General features: G+C 40.2%; 1 protein-coding gene across 12 annotated transcripts in view; it reads right to left on the reverse strand.

Moving 5' to 3' along the window:
* MBNL3 (muscleblind like splicing regulator 3) overlaps positions 1-16,946 on the reverse strand; it is a 111,274-nt gene that overhangs the window by 7,808 nt on the left and 86,520 nt on the right. For 7 of the 12 annotated variants that reach the window (XM_027054265.2, XM_027054264.2, XM_053201698.1 and 4 more), the window contains 6 exons: positions 11,441-11,632; positions 10,133-10,369; positions 6,868-7,018; positions 5,200-5,235; positions 2,172-2,266; positions 1,136-1,209 (listed from right to left, as the gene is read on the reverse strand). In XM_027054265.2, coding sequence (XP_026910066.1) covers positions 1,153-1,209; positions 2,172-2,266; positions 5,200-5,235; positions 6,868-7,018; positions 10,133-10,369; positions 11,441-11,632 — 768 coding nt within the window. In that variant the 3' untranslated portion in view covers positions 1,136-1,152. The remainder of the gene's footprint in view (positions 1-1,135; positions 1,210-2,171; positions 2,267-5,199; positions 5,236-6,867; positions 7,019-10,132; positions 10,370-11,440; positions 11,633-16,946) is intronic. The other 5 variants (XM_027054269.2, XM_027054268.2, XR_003418408.2 and 2 more) reach the window with 5 other exon arrangements.

Below are 16,946 nucleotides of genomic sequence, written 5' to 3' on the forward strand. Positions count from 1 at the left end.
AAGGAATCACGATTCTCAAACATGTACTGTTGGAAAGCTAATTATATTTGACCACTTTTGTTTACCTTGCTGTAAAGAAAGCAGCCCATGAGAATCGGGCAAGTGTGTGCAAAACCTATATTCTCATGTTTGGTGCTATTCCCAAGTTGCCACCATCCCAAATGGTACCCCTGAACACAATTACAAGGTACAGCTACCTCAGTTATTCCATGCCCTCGAAGGTGTCTTTTTAAAACACTCCTTAGGGTTGAAGGGACTTGTTTATCTAATGTGCAGTCAGCTGTAGGCTCTGCCCAGGACGGAGTGAGTGTTTGGAGCCAGTTCTGAGAACCTCAAATTTTCAATGACTAACATATGCCATTCAGAAGTGGTACACTTGTTGAATAAGTCCCTATTATTAATTAATTAAGATACCTAGGAGTCTTAAGTGGCTTGAAAAGTCACATTTTCCAAGTCAATGACTGCTCAAATTAAATATGTGCTAGGGCTGCTCTGGACCAGGCAAAGAGGAGATCAAAGGTGTGGGGGGGGGGTGGGGAAAGGGGAATCCAACAACAACACATTTCTTTAAAGCCATGATTTGAATGCAAATAATGATTACATTACTAAATTGTGTCACTCAAATTCAAAACAGCTGAAGCAATTCTGATAGACTTACATGGAAAGCAACACATAATGGCAGACTTTAAAAGCACTATCTTCTACAACATCATGGGAGAAGCATACTGCTTACTGGCTTTAAGATACTCATCTTAGTCAAACTGTGACAAAATTGCTTTGCTTTACTTCAGCACTAGCAAAAAAAATGAAGCTAGAAAAGTGTTAAAGGATTAAAATTCAAAAGTGATCTGTGCCTTGGGCTGACAAATCATACTCCTTTAATAACAGGAAAACACTTCAGAATTTGTAAGCTCATTGGGAAAATACAGTACCGGCTGTCATTTTTCATGGAAAAAAACTGCATTATTTGCTCTCCACATTTCAATTTGGACAGTTGAGAATGCTTAAATAAAGCTCTAAGTTATAAGCAATATCTATCAATGAAAATATTTACCAAAGCCCTTAGAAATGCAATTGTGTAAATAAAAGATACAACCTATACATATTATTCATATTAGTACTTAAAGCAACTTACTGTTCTACTGGTAACTTCTACATCTGTGAAACAAACATGCTGCTATTCAGTTCATCTATTGATAATGGGGGTATCTATAGTAGTAAAAAAGATTTTAGATTAAAATAGTTTCTCGAGAGAATTCCATTTATTTTGTTCACTGTTGGGGCACGGTAATTAATAAGCAGAATCAATTTCACAGAAAAATTTAGACATATTCACCATATCCGCTAATAGTTAATTTTCCAGAGCACAGGTCTGAATGTGGTTCGTTTCCCCAATGGGTTAATGCTCTATGTGCCGTGTGGTTATCGTACTTGTAAATGGAAGCAGCTGTGGAATGTGCAGTCTTGAAGCATGGTTACCACCTTCATAAGGCAAAACAGCCATAACATTACACGACAGTTATTCTACGTATCTCATTACAGTCTCAAGACTCTCCCACAGTTTAGAATTTGTCTTGTGACTCTGCCTGTAAGTACCTAAAGCGAATGAAAACCACAACAACACAAGCACATCTAATGTCAGTGTGAGATCTCTGATGTCATCACTGTGTGTCACTGAGCGTCAGTATGACATCTCTGATGTCATCACTGGGTAATGATAAGGATCTCTGTGCCCTGGAGAGAAATGTGTTACCTCGCTTTCTCTCCAGCAGATCTGAAGGTAAAGGTGATGACTGTACTAAATGAAAGTTGAAGCGCAATGACCAGAAAGATGGCAGTAAAAGAAAATACATTCTTCTCTTGACCCATGAGGAAGCATTTAAGGAACCCTCAGTATATGGATTTGAGGATTGGTGTGACAGCAACAATCGTGGATACGGCATATGAAGGGCAACCTCTGGTACCTGACCGAACATGAGAAAACTGGATTCATCTGAGGATGTGTGGCAGATTCGTCCTGCTAGAATATACGCAACGAGAAAAATTCTAAATGTCACAACGGCTCAACAGACACATAGGAATCTGGATCATCTCTCGCCAATCCAAAAAGCATATACTGCGCCTTACCAACACGCTGTAGTTATCTGAACAGGTAAAATAAATGGCCAAACCTGATTGCCTGCGGCTGTTGCAGCGAACGGAACGCTGGCGGCAGGTGGTGTTGCTGCAGACACAGTGGTAGGTGTTGCACCGTGCATCATGGGCACTTTCAGTAGGAAACCATGGAAGCAACACACGGAAGGGTGGAGGATTTATGCAGCCATGACATACACGATGGAATGGGGCGTGGTAGGTATCACAGCAACAAGCCATGTGACATCATCACGATGGATACACCAGGGTGCAACATGCAATCACAGTCAGTGCAAAGCAACACAGCGTGGAAGGGGGAAAAATTTAAAAAGAGAAAAGGGGAAAGCCAATTATAGTTACCATTAAGGAAAATGGAATCATTCTCAACCAGTTAGTTTTTTTTTGTTTTGTTTTTTCGTTTTTTGTTTTTGTTTTTTTTTTTAGCAGAATCACATTCTAGTTGACTTAAAAGGCCACATTTTCAGAAAGGGTTACAAGGAGTGCATGTGACAGAATCTGATTTTACCAAGGCTATCTATAGGAATACCTAGTGAAGCAGACAAGTGGCTGGTTTGCACATTTGAGTGTGAGTAGGGAAGTGTGGATTGGTGTTTGGGTTCACTAACTTATAGACCTGAGTATCGTCACTACATTTGCAGGTGCAAAGACACAACTATAGATGTACTTACCTGATCTACATGCAACAACAACAACAACAACAACAACAACAAGGCAGTTCGATTGGTGGGCCTGTGTATGGTAGGGGAGCAGATATGAAGAATACGGTGGACTATGCACACAGATTTTTAAGTACGGCTTTGGCAAAGCCCTTGGAAATCTAGGCTATTTATCAAACAAACACACAGGGTGCTTCATGGTAAATATATGGCAAAATCTGGTCTTCATCCCACTTATTACAGCCATGACTGTATGGCTAGCAGCTGTAACATCTCTCTCAGGATGGTTTCTTTTTGCCTTTTCTAGTCTCTAGCCCATTTTGAAAGCTTTTTAGGTGCTTTTCTCATTCCTAGCTCATTTTGGAAAGCAAACGAAGGAATTAACGTGTGAATGGTGAGCGTGCATATATAGTAATTTATGTCTACATCCATTGAATTCAGATTTTCTGAAAGTCTACAGAGCAAGTGAATGGCACGGAGAGAGGAAGATCAATATACACCATGTCACAGAAACCACAGATGTACCCCAAATGGTGATCAACAGAAATCCTGTACTTGGCCCTTATGTGCATCTCCGGTTACCTGTTACCTATAGACACCCCTTACTGTATCACATGCCGATTCTACAAACACTCTTGTTTTCCCTTTAGGAGCACAGCAACGATACAGGATGCAGTGCCACTGAAACACGCAGTTTGCATTCCTACACAGAGCTCTTAGGTGCAAAGACAGGGGTACGGAGTCACAAAATGTGAAGACACAGACACATTTTCCCAACTTGCAGATGTCTGTTCTAACCACATGTGTACGATGCTCCCATCAGTATCAGTGGAAATGTTTCCATTTCCTTCAGGGGACAGCCAATCCCTCAGTAACACTAGTCCCTTTTGGGTTCTGCATCTACTCTGGGCAACCAACAGGATGAAGATTAAGCCGTGGCAAGCTCTCAAATAGGATGAAAAGCACTGGATTGATATGAGATGGTGGGGGAGGGGGGTAGGGTGGGATAATTCCTCCCTGTAGCACACAGAGCTATTTTCTGCTGGCCCGTGCCTGGTTCCCATGGACTATAGGAACTGGGAACTCCTGTACCAGAAACAAGTCACTTTCTTATCTTCTGCAGTAGGGGCGATGTAAAAATGGGCTTTTATTGATTTTTATCATGTGCGTGTGTGAGAGTGTGTGTGCACCTGCGGATGCACGAGCAGGGGAAGGGCAGAGAAAGAGGGGGAGAGAGAATCCCAAGCAGGCCCTGCGCTGTCAGTGCAGAGCCCAATGCGGGGCTCCATCTCGTGAACCATGAGATCATGACCTGAGCCAAAATCAAGAGTCAGACACTTAACTGACTGAGTCAGACACTTAACCGACACCCAGGTGTCCCTAAAAATGGTCTTAAGAGGGACACCAGATTGTGTTGGTGACTAATTAAAGGATCTGCATGTGACTGACTGTTAAAAATTACATAATCCCAAAGAATCATTTTGAAAGGGTTCTGTTGGGCCTGGTTTCCATGCACATGGCACTTCATTCTAGAACACTACAGAATGCTCTCACCCTGCTTAACTCATCCTTTCTCAACATTTGAGTATTGAATGATTTAGATCTCATGAATAACTTTTTTTGGGGGGGGGAGGGAAGGATTATTTTGTGATACTTTACAAATTATACATTTGAAATCTTTTAAAACGTCTTAGTCACAGATGTAAAGCTAAGAACAAAAGTGTCCACTCTGGCTAGATAAGGAAATGTTTCAAAATATTTCAGCTGCAATTTGTAGGACGCAAACAGACACATGGCAGGGTTAGTATTTGGCCACAGTGGCAACCAACTAGGACCCCAGAGCGTAGCAGTGTTGAGATTCCACAAAGATATGAAACAGCACCCTATTATGTCTTAAATCCTCAGAAAATGTCAAAATGCAGCTAGGACATCAGCTTTAAAATACAAAAGTGCAGAACTGTCTTATTTTCTTCTTAGTCGGGACGAGGTGCCCTAGCCTGCCTATGCTCAGCAACGCAACTGCTTTTCTGAGATATAATGGGTACATATAAACTGTTACAATCACAACAGAGGTGCATCAGAACAGTAGGAGAGGGGAAGGTCTGGTAGCCACAGTGGCGGAAACGGAGACAGAAGTAGCTTCTTGAAACGTTTGTCCTAAGTATGCTCAGCTTTCCTGATGGCAAAGGTAGACTCCAACAACATTTTCAACCTGCTTTACCTTGTCTGTTTTCTCTCTTCTTTGTGCCCCGACTCTACCTGCCCTTCCCCCCAAGCCAGTGGCCCAGGAGCCACATCACTCAGTCACTCATCTCTTTCACAGTCATGACAGAAAAGCACGTTTTTTTTTCAGATTAGAAAAAGTTGAGAATGTTTGTACAAAACCTACCAACACTTGAAGCGGGTGCCATGCACAGTATGGGCCCTGTACACCATGCAGAAAAGCGTGAAAAGTAAAGGAGAGAGATTTCATTATTACATCTTTACTGAGAGAAATAATTTTTAACCCGAAAGATATTCTTTGCAATATTAATTAATGAGCACATGCAAATCCAGTAATTTCCCATGCTTATAATTATAGCTCAGTTTTAAGATCACCAACCCAGGTAATCAAAGTAATTCTTGGATTCTTAGGTATAAGAGCGAACATTAAGTTTTCTTTAAAGGAATTACCTCACTTCAATTACATATTTAGTTTGGGCACATCTTACCACAGCCTCTTCTTTCTCACAACCCTAGACTGGACTATGAACATACAGCAAACAGGCTTTTCATCAACAGGGGGCGCTCAGCCCGACAGGTTTTAGTTTTGTTTTTGATTAAGGGGAAAGGGAGTCTTCTGACATTGTGCTCAGGAAACCAGACTTTAAATTAGCCAAATCCAGCAAAAAAGTCTAAAAACTGTGTTTTTAAAGTGATATCATAAAGAACTACTGTGGTTAGTAAATAAAGACTTTTTTAAGGTCTTCTTTCCAAACAAATTAGCTGATTAATTTATCAGTTAACCAACAGGTTGTTTCAAGGGCAGGTGTATAATACCATGTGCTTAGTATGTTTACATAATTAATAAAGTTTTCTAAAATAACTTTAAAGCATGTCAGTATCACTTCATAATAGTTGCCAAACTGGGGCATTTATGATTCTGGCAAAACCCAAAAAACTACTCTACTCTCAGTGATTAGGATTTTCCATTTATCCCTAAGAGATTATATGCTCACTCTTAAAGTACTGAACCATAGGAAGAAAGGTATTTCTCCTCACATATGATATTTATTTGAACAGAATTTTCTATTCAATTTGGTATAAAACTGTTATGCTATTAGATACAGTTGAATGTAGAAGGTAACCAAATATCCTGCATTGTATCAGGAAAATATGATAAGCTGCTATATTTTTTTATATTAACTGCTATAAGAGTTAAAGGCTAAAACTATGTGTTTTATACATATATATATGTATGTACATATATATATATATATGTATATACAACTATACCTACAGTGTCATTATAAGATAGTATATGGTACAGTTATAGGACAGTGTGTATATATATATACACACACACATATTTACATATATATATTTACATATATATATATGACTGTATACTGTCTTATAACGACACTGTAAGTTCCAGGGTAGTTTTATTATAACTATCTTTGGCATATCAAAGATATATAGACTATATATTATTGCAACGCTGAAACTGTGAAACATTTTTTTTGAGGGGTGACCACTGTCTTTCAAAGGGATACCTAAGAGTCAAGGAATTAGTTTGAGACTGAACCAAGTGAATCAATCTTAAGAAGCAAACACTAAGACATGCCAAAAAGAAAAATGTTGACCATTTTGCCTAGTTTGATTTCAACCCATTCATTTGCAGGAATCATAGCAAAACTGGGGTTCTCTAGACTAGCAGATCAAGTATAACTGCCTTGTCTGATTTCCGGACAAAACGCCTGTCGATGGTCCTCGAATCAAAACTCTGGCAGCTGGTGCGCACTCTATACATTCACACCATCGCGAAACCTGCGCAGCCCAGAGTCCCCGTTCTCACCTGCAGGGATATATGCTGGTGGCTGGAGCTGCAGGCCAGCCAGAGCCTGCTGGCAGTGGAAAACACTGGGGTTAAAGAACGGAGTCGCACCATTGGTCTTTTCAAGCGCCGATCTCTTTGGTATCAGTTGAAGTGCACCAGGCTGAAGGGCCTGCGAGGGAGAGATGGAATAATAAGTAACATCAAAGAAAGTAACAAAATGTCCTCAAGGCGAGCAAAGCAGCAGTTAGATAAAGGTATGGCCCGGGAACCCTTTGCAAGGGTATCTGTTGAGCAATTGACTAGATAAGTACTTAGCCTAACACAGAAAATAAACAGACAAGGAAAAAACATACTGGTTTTCAACTTCACTCATTTAAGCAAATAACAAAGGACCTCATCATTTGAGCACGATGTGACCCAAAGCTGTGAACAGCAAATACTCATTTAAAATTAACATCTCTGGGATGTCCATCCATTAATCTATTACAATGAGATGGGCAGAAGCAACAGATATAGCAGGGAAGAGATTTTTGCCAGTTAAAATTCCAACGTGGATCTAGGAGATAAATGGTATACAGGTGATCAAACAGATGTCAGGAGGTCAGAGTTTGATCTTGTAGCTCCATAAAACAAAATCCAATCTATATAAGGACTTCCAGTGCAAATTCTAGAACTGTGCTTCTTCCAACTAGTATGTAAGGGAAAAGTAAATAATTTTCTTCTTCACGACGCACCTCACCCAGATAACATAGTAAAATATGTGCGATTTTCATTTATAGATGCTCACTGTGCATTTCGGGATGTACCACCAGCTTCGTTAAGTCCTTGTAAGGTTTAATTCTAAAATGTATTAGAATTTAAAACTCTCCTTTCATGTCTACACTTCTTTCAAAACCTCACGGTGCCCATGATACTCGGTCAAATTTGCTACTGGATCAGATTCGTTGGAGAAGTTGGACATGACTTTCTACATTTTTTTTTTCTCAGCAAATTGCATGTGACTTAAAAGACATGTCCCAGCAACAAGAATTAGGTATGCTCCAAATTCTTAAGGAGACAGGAACACTTGTGTTGAGTAATGAGCATTCCATATGCCAAAAAGGGTCATGCCATGACCTTCTTTCTCCTGTGGATAAAGAAGTCTAAAGGTTTCTCTATTTTTTTTTTTTTTTTTGGAAACTAAATATTTACTCTTCGTGTCTTTTGCTTTTAAAAAATGCATACATGCTGCTTCAGTGAAGTCAACCTGAGCTATGCACATGAATACGAAGAGGGTAAAAAAAACCTTTCTTTTACGAAACATTTCAACTCCGAATCCTTCAAAATATAGAAAGCCTAAAGTTCTTCAGGAAGCCTCCTTTATTTGATCTTACCTCAAACCAATTCCTGTGGGCCAATCTGACCACACTACTAAGACTCTGCTCTGACCAGCTACTCAGAGAAGAATGTTATATTGATATTCACAAGTACCAAATGAAGGCCTACTAGATAATATTTAATTCTCAACAGATTTGGAACTGGCTTACATGCATCCTACCAAACACACTCAAATCATGAGAAATGGACACATACATATGAAGGCCCCGTGACTGAGCACGGAACAGGTACACAATGGTACATCCCATGCATATGAGAACCTTTATTTTTAGGGGAAACTGTATTTCTCTTGTGTATCATAGACCCACACTGCTTCTGAACTCCATGCCACTGACACAAGTAATCAAAAAAAACTGGAGGTTTAAAATCTGCAGTGAACACTCTGGATACCTTGCTATTTTCATAGCTTAAAATCCTCTCCTTCAAAAGAACTTAAGACCAAAACCATTTGGTGAAGTCTTTTTAAAATTCATTAACAGACTGTTTTACAGATCAAGGGAGAAAATAAGTTTCTTCTACTTTCATGAAGTGATGGGTTCAGTTCTGAGAGAACAGAGGAGGTGAAGCAAGTCCAGAATCTACAAGAAAAGTCTGGAGAAATCTGGAGTATTTGCCTTAGAAAAAAAGACACAAGAGTCCCACTCATATGGAATAGGGACTGATTTATTTTGTGTAATAAAATAAGTTTAAGTTCCAGTTACACCAAGATCAACTTCAACTCAATAAGGAAAACCTTAACAAATAGGGATGTTTGAAAATACAGTAAAACCTTGCATTGCGAGTGACTTGTTCTGTGAGTGTTCCGCAAGACGAGCAAACATTTCTAATACATTTTAACTTGATAAATGAGCGACGTCTTGCAATACGATTAGTACGTGATGCCCAATGTCACATGATCCAAACTGAGCCAATGGTTCTTGAAATTCACTTTGATACACGAGTGCTTTGGATTATCAGCATGTTCCCAGAACAAATTATGCTCACAAACCAAGGTTTTACTGTAAATCTATCTCTTTCATGAAAAGGTAAGGTCCTGTCATGGGCTTCAGGATCCTGTAGGTGGTTTTTTTCTCCACGGCCAGGAAACATGAGGTTTCCTCAGGGTTTTGTCCCTTATTGAGATTATTATACCCTATTACATGAGGAAAGGCCCACATTAAAAAAAAGGAAAAAAATTACAACCTGATTTTCTTTTTTTTAAAATGTTTTTAACGTTTATTTATTTTTGAGACAGAGACAGAGCATGAACAGGGGAGGGTCAGAGAGAGGGAGACACAGAATCCAAAACAGGCTCCAGGCTCTGAGCTGTCAGCACAGAGCCCGACGCGGGGCTCGAACTCATGGACCGCGAGATCATGACCTGAGCCGAAGTCGGCCGCTTAACTGACTGAGCCACCCAGGCGCCCCTACAAGCAGATTTTCAAAGTAATTGACAGCTATGACAAACTTAACTAATCATAATTTCTATTTCTCAACCTATCACACTGTAGTGTTATGCATATATTTTTCCCACCTGCTACCTTACTGACAAAATGTCCATGAAGTTGGCTTACAGGGTAGAGAGACAACTTTCTGCCTTTTTGGGATATTAAGATTAGCTAGGCTATCAAAACTACTCAAAAATAATTTACTGTTTAAGTTATAGAATTTACTCTTTTCCAAAACATGGGAGAAAAAGCACAGTAGATTAAAATCATTAGTGAAGCTTTGAAACAATTATCTTTAGAAAATTTGAGCAAATGAAGCAGAATAAATAGGTGTTCTCTTTTCCAGCTTATAACCTTGGCTATTCATACTACGATCCACTCATGACTATTCAAGACTATGGTTATAAGGATATTAGACAAGGTGAGGAATGTACTAACATTTCCCCCCAAACAGCCTACAACCCCTGGTCCGTTCTTACCATCGCAGCGGCAGCTGAATGGTTCATCTGGTGATGAGCTGCCCTGAGTTTGGCTTGCAAGTGAGCAGGAGGATGAAAGTACTTGCATTTCTCCCGGGAGCATCGCCCTTTGATGTAATCCATGCAGATGGTCACAGTATTATCGCTTGCCTCGATCATGGAAACATCTGTAGGGTGAGCGTAGCGGCAATCGTTCTCACCACGGGTACAGTTTCCACGCTGGAATTCTCGGCAAACCTTAAATTACAGTGACAGTGACAACACATATCACATGGATGCCTGGAAGCTGATTAGCTTTTATTTATTTTGCCAGTGAATGTAAGAGCAAGAGTAGACGTGATTTTGTCATCTATCTAGGAAAATTCTACAAAAGCTGAAGGAAAATGTGAAGCCATATTCCCGGTGAGATGTCCACATAGATGTTTCTATTCCTAGAAAAAAAAAATATTCCACTATGCCCAAAGGAAAGTTGTCTGCTTTAAAAGTATTGTTGAAAACCACTTTTTAATCTTCTGCTTAATTCACAGCCTGAAGTGTAATTAGCCAAATTTTCAAGAGGGGGTTATTTTGCTAAAGTCCAAGATGAGTCTTTGTCACACAGCAATGCAGTTTTTCCCAGCAAAATTGTGGATCACAACTGAGTTGCGTGTACAGTCAGATTCCATTACGATACAAATGCCAGGCATTTAAGTCAGCCAGTGGAGTTGCCTTTGTATGAAATGGACTAGTTATTTATTTCAATGTAGGAAGAATGACAAGGGAAGACTGAAGGACTTCCATAAATCAAAAAAGCTGTTTGAAGTTTCTTTTAGATTGCCTTTTCATAAGCAGCGGGGATATTCATTATCTAGTCCATCATTCTTAAGATGGAGAAACAGGTTTGCATACTATGATACTCCCTTAATATTCTGCATTCATAGAGACTTAATCTACTTTTTTTTTTTCCAGTTGGATTATTCTACCAAGTAGAGACTCATTAACAATACGGCGATCCCAGTCTGTAAAGCTGGAGCCTGGGTTAAAGGAACATTCCCACCAGCCCTCCTGTGCCATAGCAAAGGGGATGCAGTGTCCATGTCTGGGCACACTAGGACACCGTCTGACCTGTGTACAACTGAATCAATGCGTTGCATAACAGGCTACAATGGCAGTAGTAAGACATTTAACATTTTTCTGAGGTTATACTTCATAAGCTAAAAACTCAGGTGTATTTATTGAAAGCATTCAAAACGCTGGGCCCTGAGAATGTCGCTTTCTGCGTGGGGTTGATACTACCCTACAGGTATTTATATATTTCTACACCAATACCTCCAGTTTATCTGAACGCATCGGTTTGGGACCAGCAGCTCCTGGCAATGCGAGAGGCGGGTTTCCAGAAATCAGAACAGGTGCATTCGGTACAAGTTCAGCAGGAAGCAGGCCCATCCCAGGATGAGGTAAGTAAGGATTGAAAGCCATGGCAGGATTAGCTGCAAGTGGTGGATTCACAGGAAAAGAAGTCTGCACGTTGAAAAGAGAAAAAAAAAGCCATTAGAGGTAAATAGATTCTTTTCTATTATTACACAGGAGGCATTCTTTCAAAGAGCCTAAGCCATATCCCAAGTTACCATTGTTGCTTTTGACTTCTGCCACAAGTGATATCACCTGTACAGGCAATCTGCCTTGTCTCCTTACACAGGCATGGCCCTTGCAGGCAGACTTCCGGTTCTCCCGAAAGCCCCTCTGTTCCACTCTCCTCCTTCCTCTTTCCATCAGCACTGCCTGGCCCTAAGGCTGCCGGTCCTACCAAAGTTCCACCAGCCCCACCACCACCTCACTCCTCTTTTTGGCCCACTATCAATTACAGAAGACAGAAGGGAAGTGAGGAAGAAAGGGGCAGATTAAAGAAAGGTGAAAGCTCTAACAACTTCTTGCTGTCCACCTAAAATGAGATTGGGATGGCCGTTTTTTTTTTTTAAAAATTAGAGGTTCTATTTCACAAATGAATCGGACTTGCCCAGCCTCGTCTTTACCTAGGGGGCCGGATGATATCCCTAACTCAAAAGGAGGCCCTAAAAAATGTTCCAAGGATCCCTGTTAGGCAGGGAGACATAACATAATAGGATTTGAAGGTATATAAACTAGAGCACAACTTGTCAAGAAAAACATTAGAAATGCAAAGGGCTCTCACAGGTTTTTCTCTCTTATGAAAGTCCTAATCTCAAGAGCTTGATACATGTATTGCCTTTATTATCTGTAACCATGTAGTTTATCCCTCTGTGTGCTATTTTCCAGCTTGTTCCACATGTGGGAATCTTTTCTTTTCAATGTGGCTCTAATTTCTTTGATAGTTCTCTTTTCTCCACTGTAATACCCCATTCTTAGTAAATGACTGATAGAATCAGTGATAAGGTTTAAAAAGAAATGGAAGCATTTAATGGATTAACAACAAACCATGGTTAAATGCAGTACATTTCTAGCAGGGACTCTATAAGGTAGACAGTGCCTTGGTGTGCACCTGGTGGTTTCTCTCGGTGCATTATTAATAGCATCTGTTCTTTCTTGCTTTCTTGTGCTACATCACATGAATAGGAACAGCCCTAAGTATAGGTAGAATGGGAGGCTATGGAGTATGAAGTGAGGGCCAATATATATATTCACCAACCCACCCCCTAGTCTGACTTGAAATTTTCACCGGCATAGCCATCTCCCCAAAGCCCATTAAAAACCACATGCCAGGGGCGCGTGGGTGGCTCAGTCGGTTAAGCATCCAACTTCGGCTCAGGTCATGTTCCCACAGTTTTGTGGGTTCAAGCCCTGCCTTGGTCTCTGTACTGACAGGGCAGAGCCTGCTTGAGATTCTCTCTCTCTCTCTCTCTCTCTCTCTCTCTCTCTCTCCCTCCCTCCCTCCCTCTCTCTCTCTCTCCCTGTCTCTGCTCCTCTCCCACTTGTGCTGTCTCTCTCAAAATAAATAAACTTACAAAAAAAAAACCACATGCCAACATGGAAGGAAGGGGCTTCCCAAAGAGCACTCTACTGTAGATGATTTTCTCAAAGTAGCTAATTGGCACATTAGGAAGGACAGAAAGAACTTGGCCCCTCAAAACTGACAAGACTCACTAGGGTGAGTAGAGAATGCATGGCAGCCAAGAGCTTTCAGAGGAAGGGGCAACACCAGGCACCGGGAAAGATGATGGTGCAGTCAGGGAGGGGCTTTAAGGTCTGAGGACCAGGTCTAGGGCTGACCCAGCCCAACTAGGCATTGTGATGTAAGGCTGTAAGGACACGCCATACTTCTCACTGAATGAGATGTGAAGCTCCAGGAATTAGCTGATGTGATATTGTTATATAATGAGATGGAAATCTCTTGGAAACTGCCACCCAGGCATGCTTCCACGATAAGGCACAGTTTATCAATTTGATGATTCATGGTTGTCTCAAAACCAGCAAGAATCTCTCATTGTAAAAACTCTGCATTTGAACCACACAACAGTACTTTGTTTTACTTCTCTTTTCTCTCTGACTTTCATAGTATATTTCTCGCTGAAGTCACCCTGCTGTTTCTCCTGGATGCTTTCTGCCTTTGCCTTTTACAGAAGTGAGAAGAACCATTATTACAATTCTCTTCGAAAACTACTGAATTAAAAGACCTGTAGGTGAGTGAGTTTTCCAGATTAAAAATCATTAATCACTAATAAATAGTGATCAATTAATAATATTTAAGCCTAATGCATGTAAGTGATGCTTCCTATTTGCAGTAGCTCTGAACTTCTGTAATTTTTTCCTTCCTTTTTCGGGGAAATTTTCCTGGTTAACTTCTGCTTTCTTTGGAATATACTGTAACTTGTTTAGGTTTGTTATAGGCTTCAAGTGTATGAAAAGAAGTTGTAAATTACTTAGAAGTCCATATAAAAAGTGCAAAGGGCTTGCTGAAAATGTTTGGATTTTTTTCAGGTTTTGCCACGAACTATACTGTGCCATCTTTACGTTCTAAAATGAGTATTAACGCTTTTGTAACCATTTTCTCCTTGAGTAAAAACTTCATTCTTTAACACTGTTTATTGAGAAGAAGCAAGTTCTTCTAAGCACAACCCTTGGGCCTAGGCAGGGACTCCTGAGCTCCTTATTTATTTTCAAATGGACATTTTGGTTTTCTTGCCACCACCTCTGCCCCAGGGTAACTATTCCATTGAGTTTGAACATTTCAAGGGCTTAGCTTTGGCTAACAGCCACCTGTTAAGCAGCCGGCAAGCTCACACATTCAGTTTTAATAAGCAATTTTAATCCTGCCTATACCTCGTCTGCAGCCCTGCCTGACAGTTGAGCTAACAAGAACCCATCTTGGGGGTAAAGAACCTTTTAAAGAAAAAAATTCCTAGCCGGCTGAACCTGAAATGGTCTGGACACTTAAATCTGTTTCAGATACTCACTCGAACCTAAATTATTTACTAAATATTTGAAAATATGAGAAGGTTTTTCCTCCGAGAACCAGAGGGGTGGAATTTCAGCTTTCTCCGCGTCTTATAAAAACAAACCGTGAAGAATGGTGGAGACAACTGATTCATGAATAACAAGGTCACCTAGACAGTTATTTACTCCCAGCGTCTCCAACAGCATTAGCTGGTAGGGTAGGAATTGCCAAGAGTGGTCACACGGTACCTAGGAACTACCAGGGCCTTAGAAATACCTCGTAAAAGTCAGTGATCGCCTCTAGAACAGTGGCCCCTAATCCTGGACTTCACTGAAAGCCGTGGACTCTGAATATGGAACTTGCTCAGCAACTTAAAGCCCTCACAGAATTCCCGCTGGGGCTGGGTTATGGACTAATCACTGTCAAAGAGCGTGTGTTGCAGGCTAAGTAAGGGTAGGCAGACTCCAGCCCCTGGGCCTAATCCGGCCCACCTATGTTTGTATGGTCAGGATGACAAACCAGGATGGTTTCTACATTTTTAAATGGTTGAAAAAAGTAAAAGATGGAGACTATTTCATAACACATGAAAAGTATGTGAAATGCATATTTCACTGTCCTTAAATAAATTCCACTGTGCTCATTCGGAGATCTGTATTGATGAAAAGTTGTACATATGTGTTTTTTCTCTTTTTGGAGAAGTACCTACATAGTATCCTTGACGTTGCCTCTTGTGCCACAAAGCCTGAAATACTTACTAGTTAGTCAATTACAGAAGCAATTGCTGACCCTCATTGTAGAGGGTTCCAAGAAAGTAAAGCACTCCATCCATTTCTGGAGTAAAGCACTAATTTTATATGTATATAAATTTAATACTTGTGGCATGATTCCACAAGTTGAAAAGGTTTGGCTTTAGAAACCAATACTAAAATATTCACTACAATATTTTCTTAATTGGTACTAAAATTAGGATTCTTCACTATTTATTTATGAAACAATAAGTACTCAGTGGTTAAGAATGGGGAGATAGATAGAATCTTGTGAAAGTAAAATTTTAGGAGCCACCACATTTTGGGTCTTAAGGGATTCTGAAGCACCTTTTTAAAAAATGTTTATTTATTTTTGAGAGAGAGAGAGAGAGAGAGAGAGAGAGAGACAGACAGAATCCCAAGCAGGCTCCAGGCTCTGAGCTGTCAGTACAGGGCCCAACGCAGGGCTCGAACCCATGAACCACGAGATCGTGACCTGAGCTGAAGTTGGATGCTCAACCAACTGAGCCATCCAGGCGCCCCTTGAAGCACCTCTGAATTGTAATACAATCCACTGAAAAACTATGCCTGAAATATCTCTAGTTTACACATACATTTTAGGAACATTGAGTTATCATTTAAAATGGGTTATCCCTCAAACTAGTATAAAGAAAAAAATGTGAAGTGCTATGCGAAATCAATCTTTGTGTCTCCCCAACAGCTTAGATCTATTTGTAGTTACTTCAGTAATATCCAAGGTTCATTACAATTATTGTGTGATGAATGCAAGACACTTTAAGTCAATTATGCCAGTCCTTGCCTGAAGTCAACATAATTGAGGCCTTCCCTCTCTGAGCTCCTGTCTAGAGGTGGGCGACTAAACATTTCCTTTTATAGGATGGCAAACATTTGGTAATAATTTGTTGACTAGATTTTAATACCAGAAAAATAACACTCTTTAACTTTTACTAGCACTCATAATACCTTAATTTTATTGCTCACTGACAAGCATTTATATAGTATAAAAGGAAGCCCTGCTCACCATCACCATGTGAATTTCTGTCCTTAGCTAATCCCAAAGCACTTTGAAATGTATAAGTTTAGTTTCCCCCAGACTTTACTGTTCACATGGAGCACAACTGAATAATCTTTCTTTCAGAGTTTTTGCTTGGTCATCTCCACACTCTCTGAGTGATGTTCTGAGTGATGCCCGCATAACCTCCAGACTAGTTAATTGGTCCCTCAATAATTGAGAGTTAACTTTATAAACAGACGCAAGCTGATAGTGGTGTTTATGTACTAATCCTACTTGTTAATGAATAAGTCACCGTGGCCCAAGAGAGAGCTAGGCAAAAAAAAAAAAAAAAAAAATCACCAAAAAAATACATAAATTCAATGGTCAAAAGTGAATAGTTGTCCTCATCTACGTCTGGCTTTTCTGACCTTAATCACAGAAGGTAGGCGATGGATCAATACATTGTTGTGAGTGTTAAAGGTATAAAACATAGCATGTAAGGGAGGACACAATATGGTTTGGATCTGCCCATATTTGGTGGAAAAGAAGCTGCAAAATAGGCCAGCAGTTACGACGGAGTGCCCAAAGACAAATCTGTGTCACACCAGATGATTTTACAGGTAAGAATATGGCAAGAGGGCAAATGACTTCTTTAGACGGGCA

Source organism: Acinonyx jubatus, chromosome X (assembly GCF_027475565.1).
Source record: "Acinonyx jubatus isolate Ajub_Pintada_27869175 chromosome X, VMU_Ajub_asm_v1.0, whole genome shotgun sequence".
NCBI classification, from domain to species: domain Eukaryota; kingdom Metazoa; phylum Chordata; class Mammalia; order Carnivora; family Felidae; genus Acinonyx; species Acinonyx jubatus.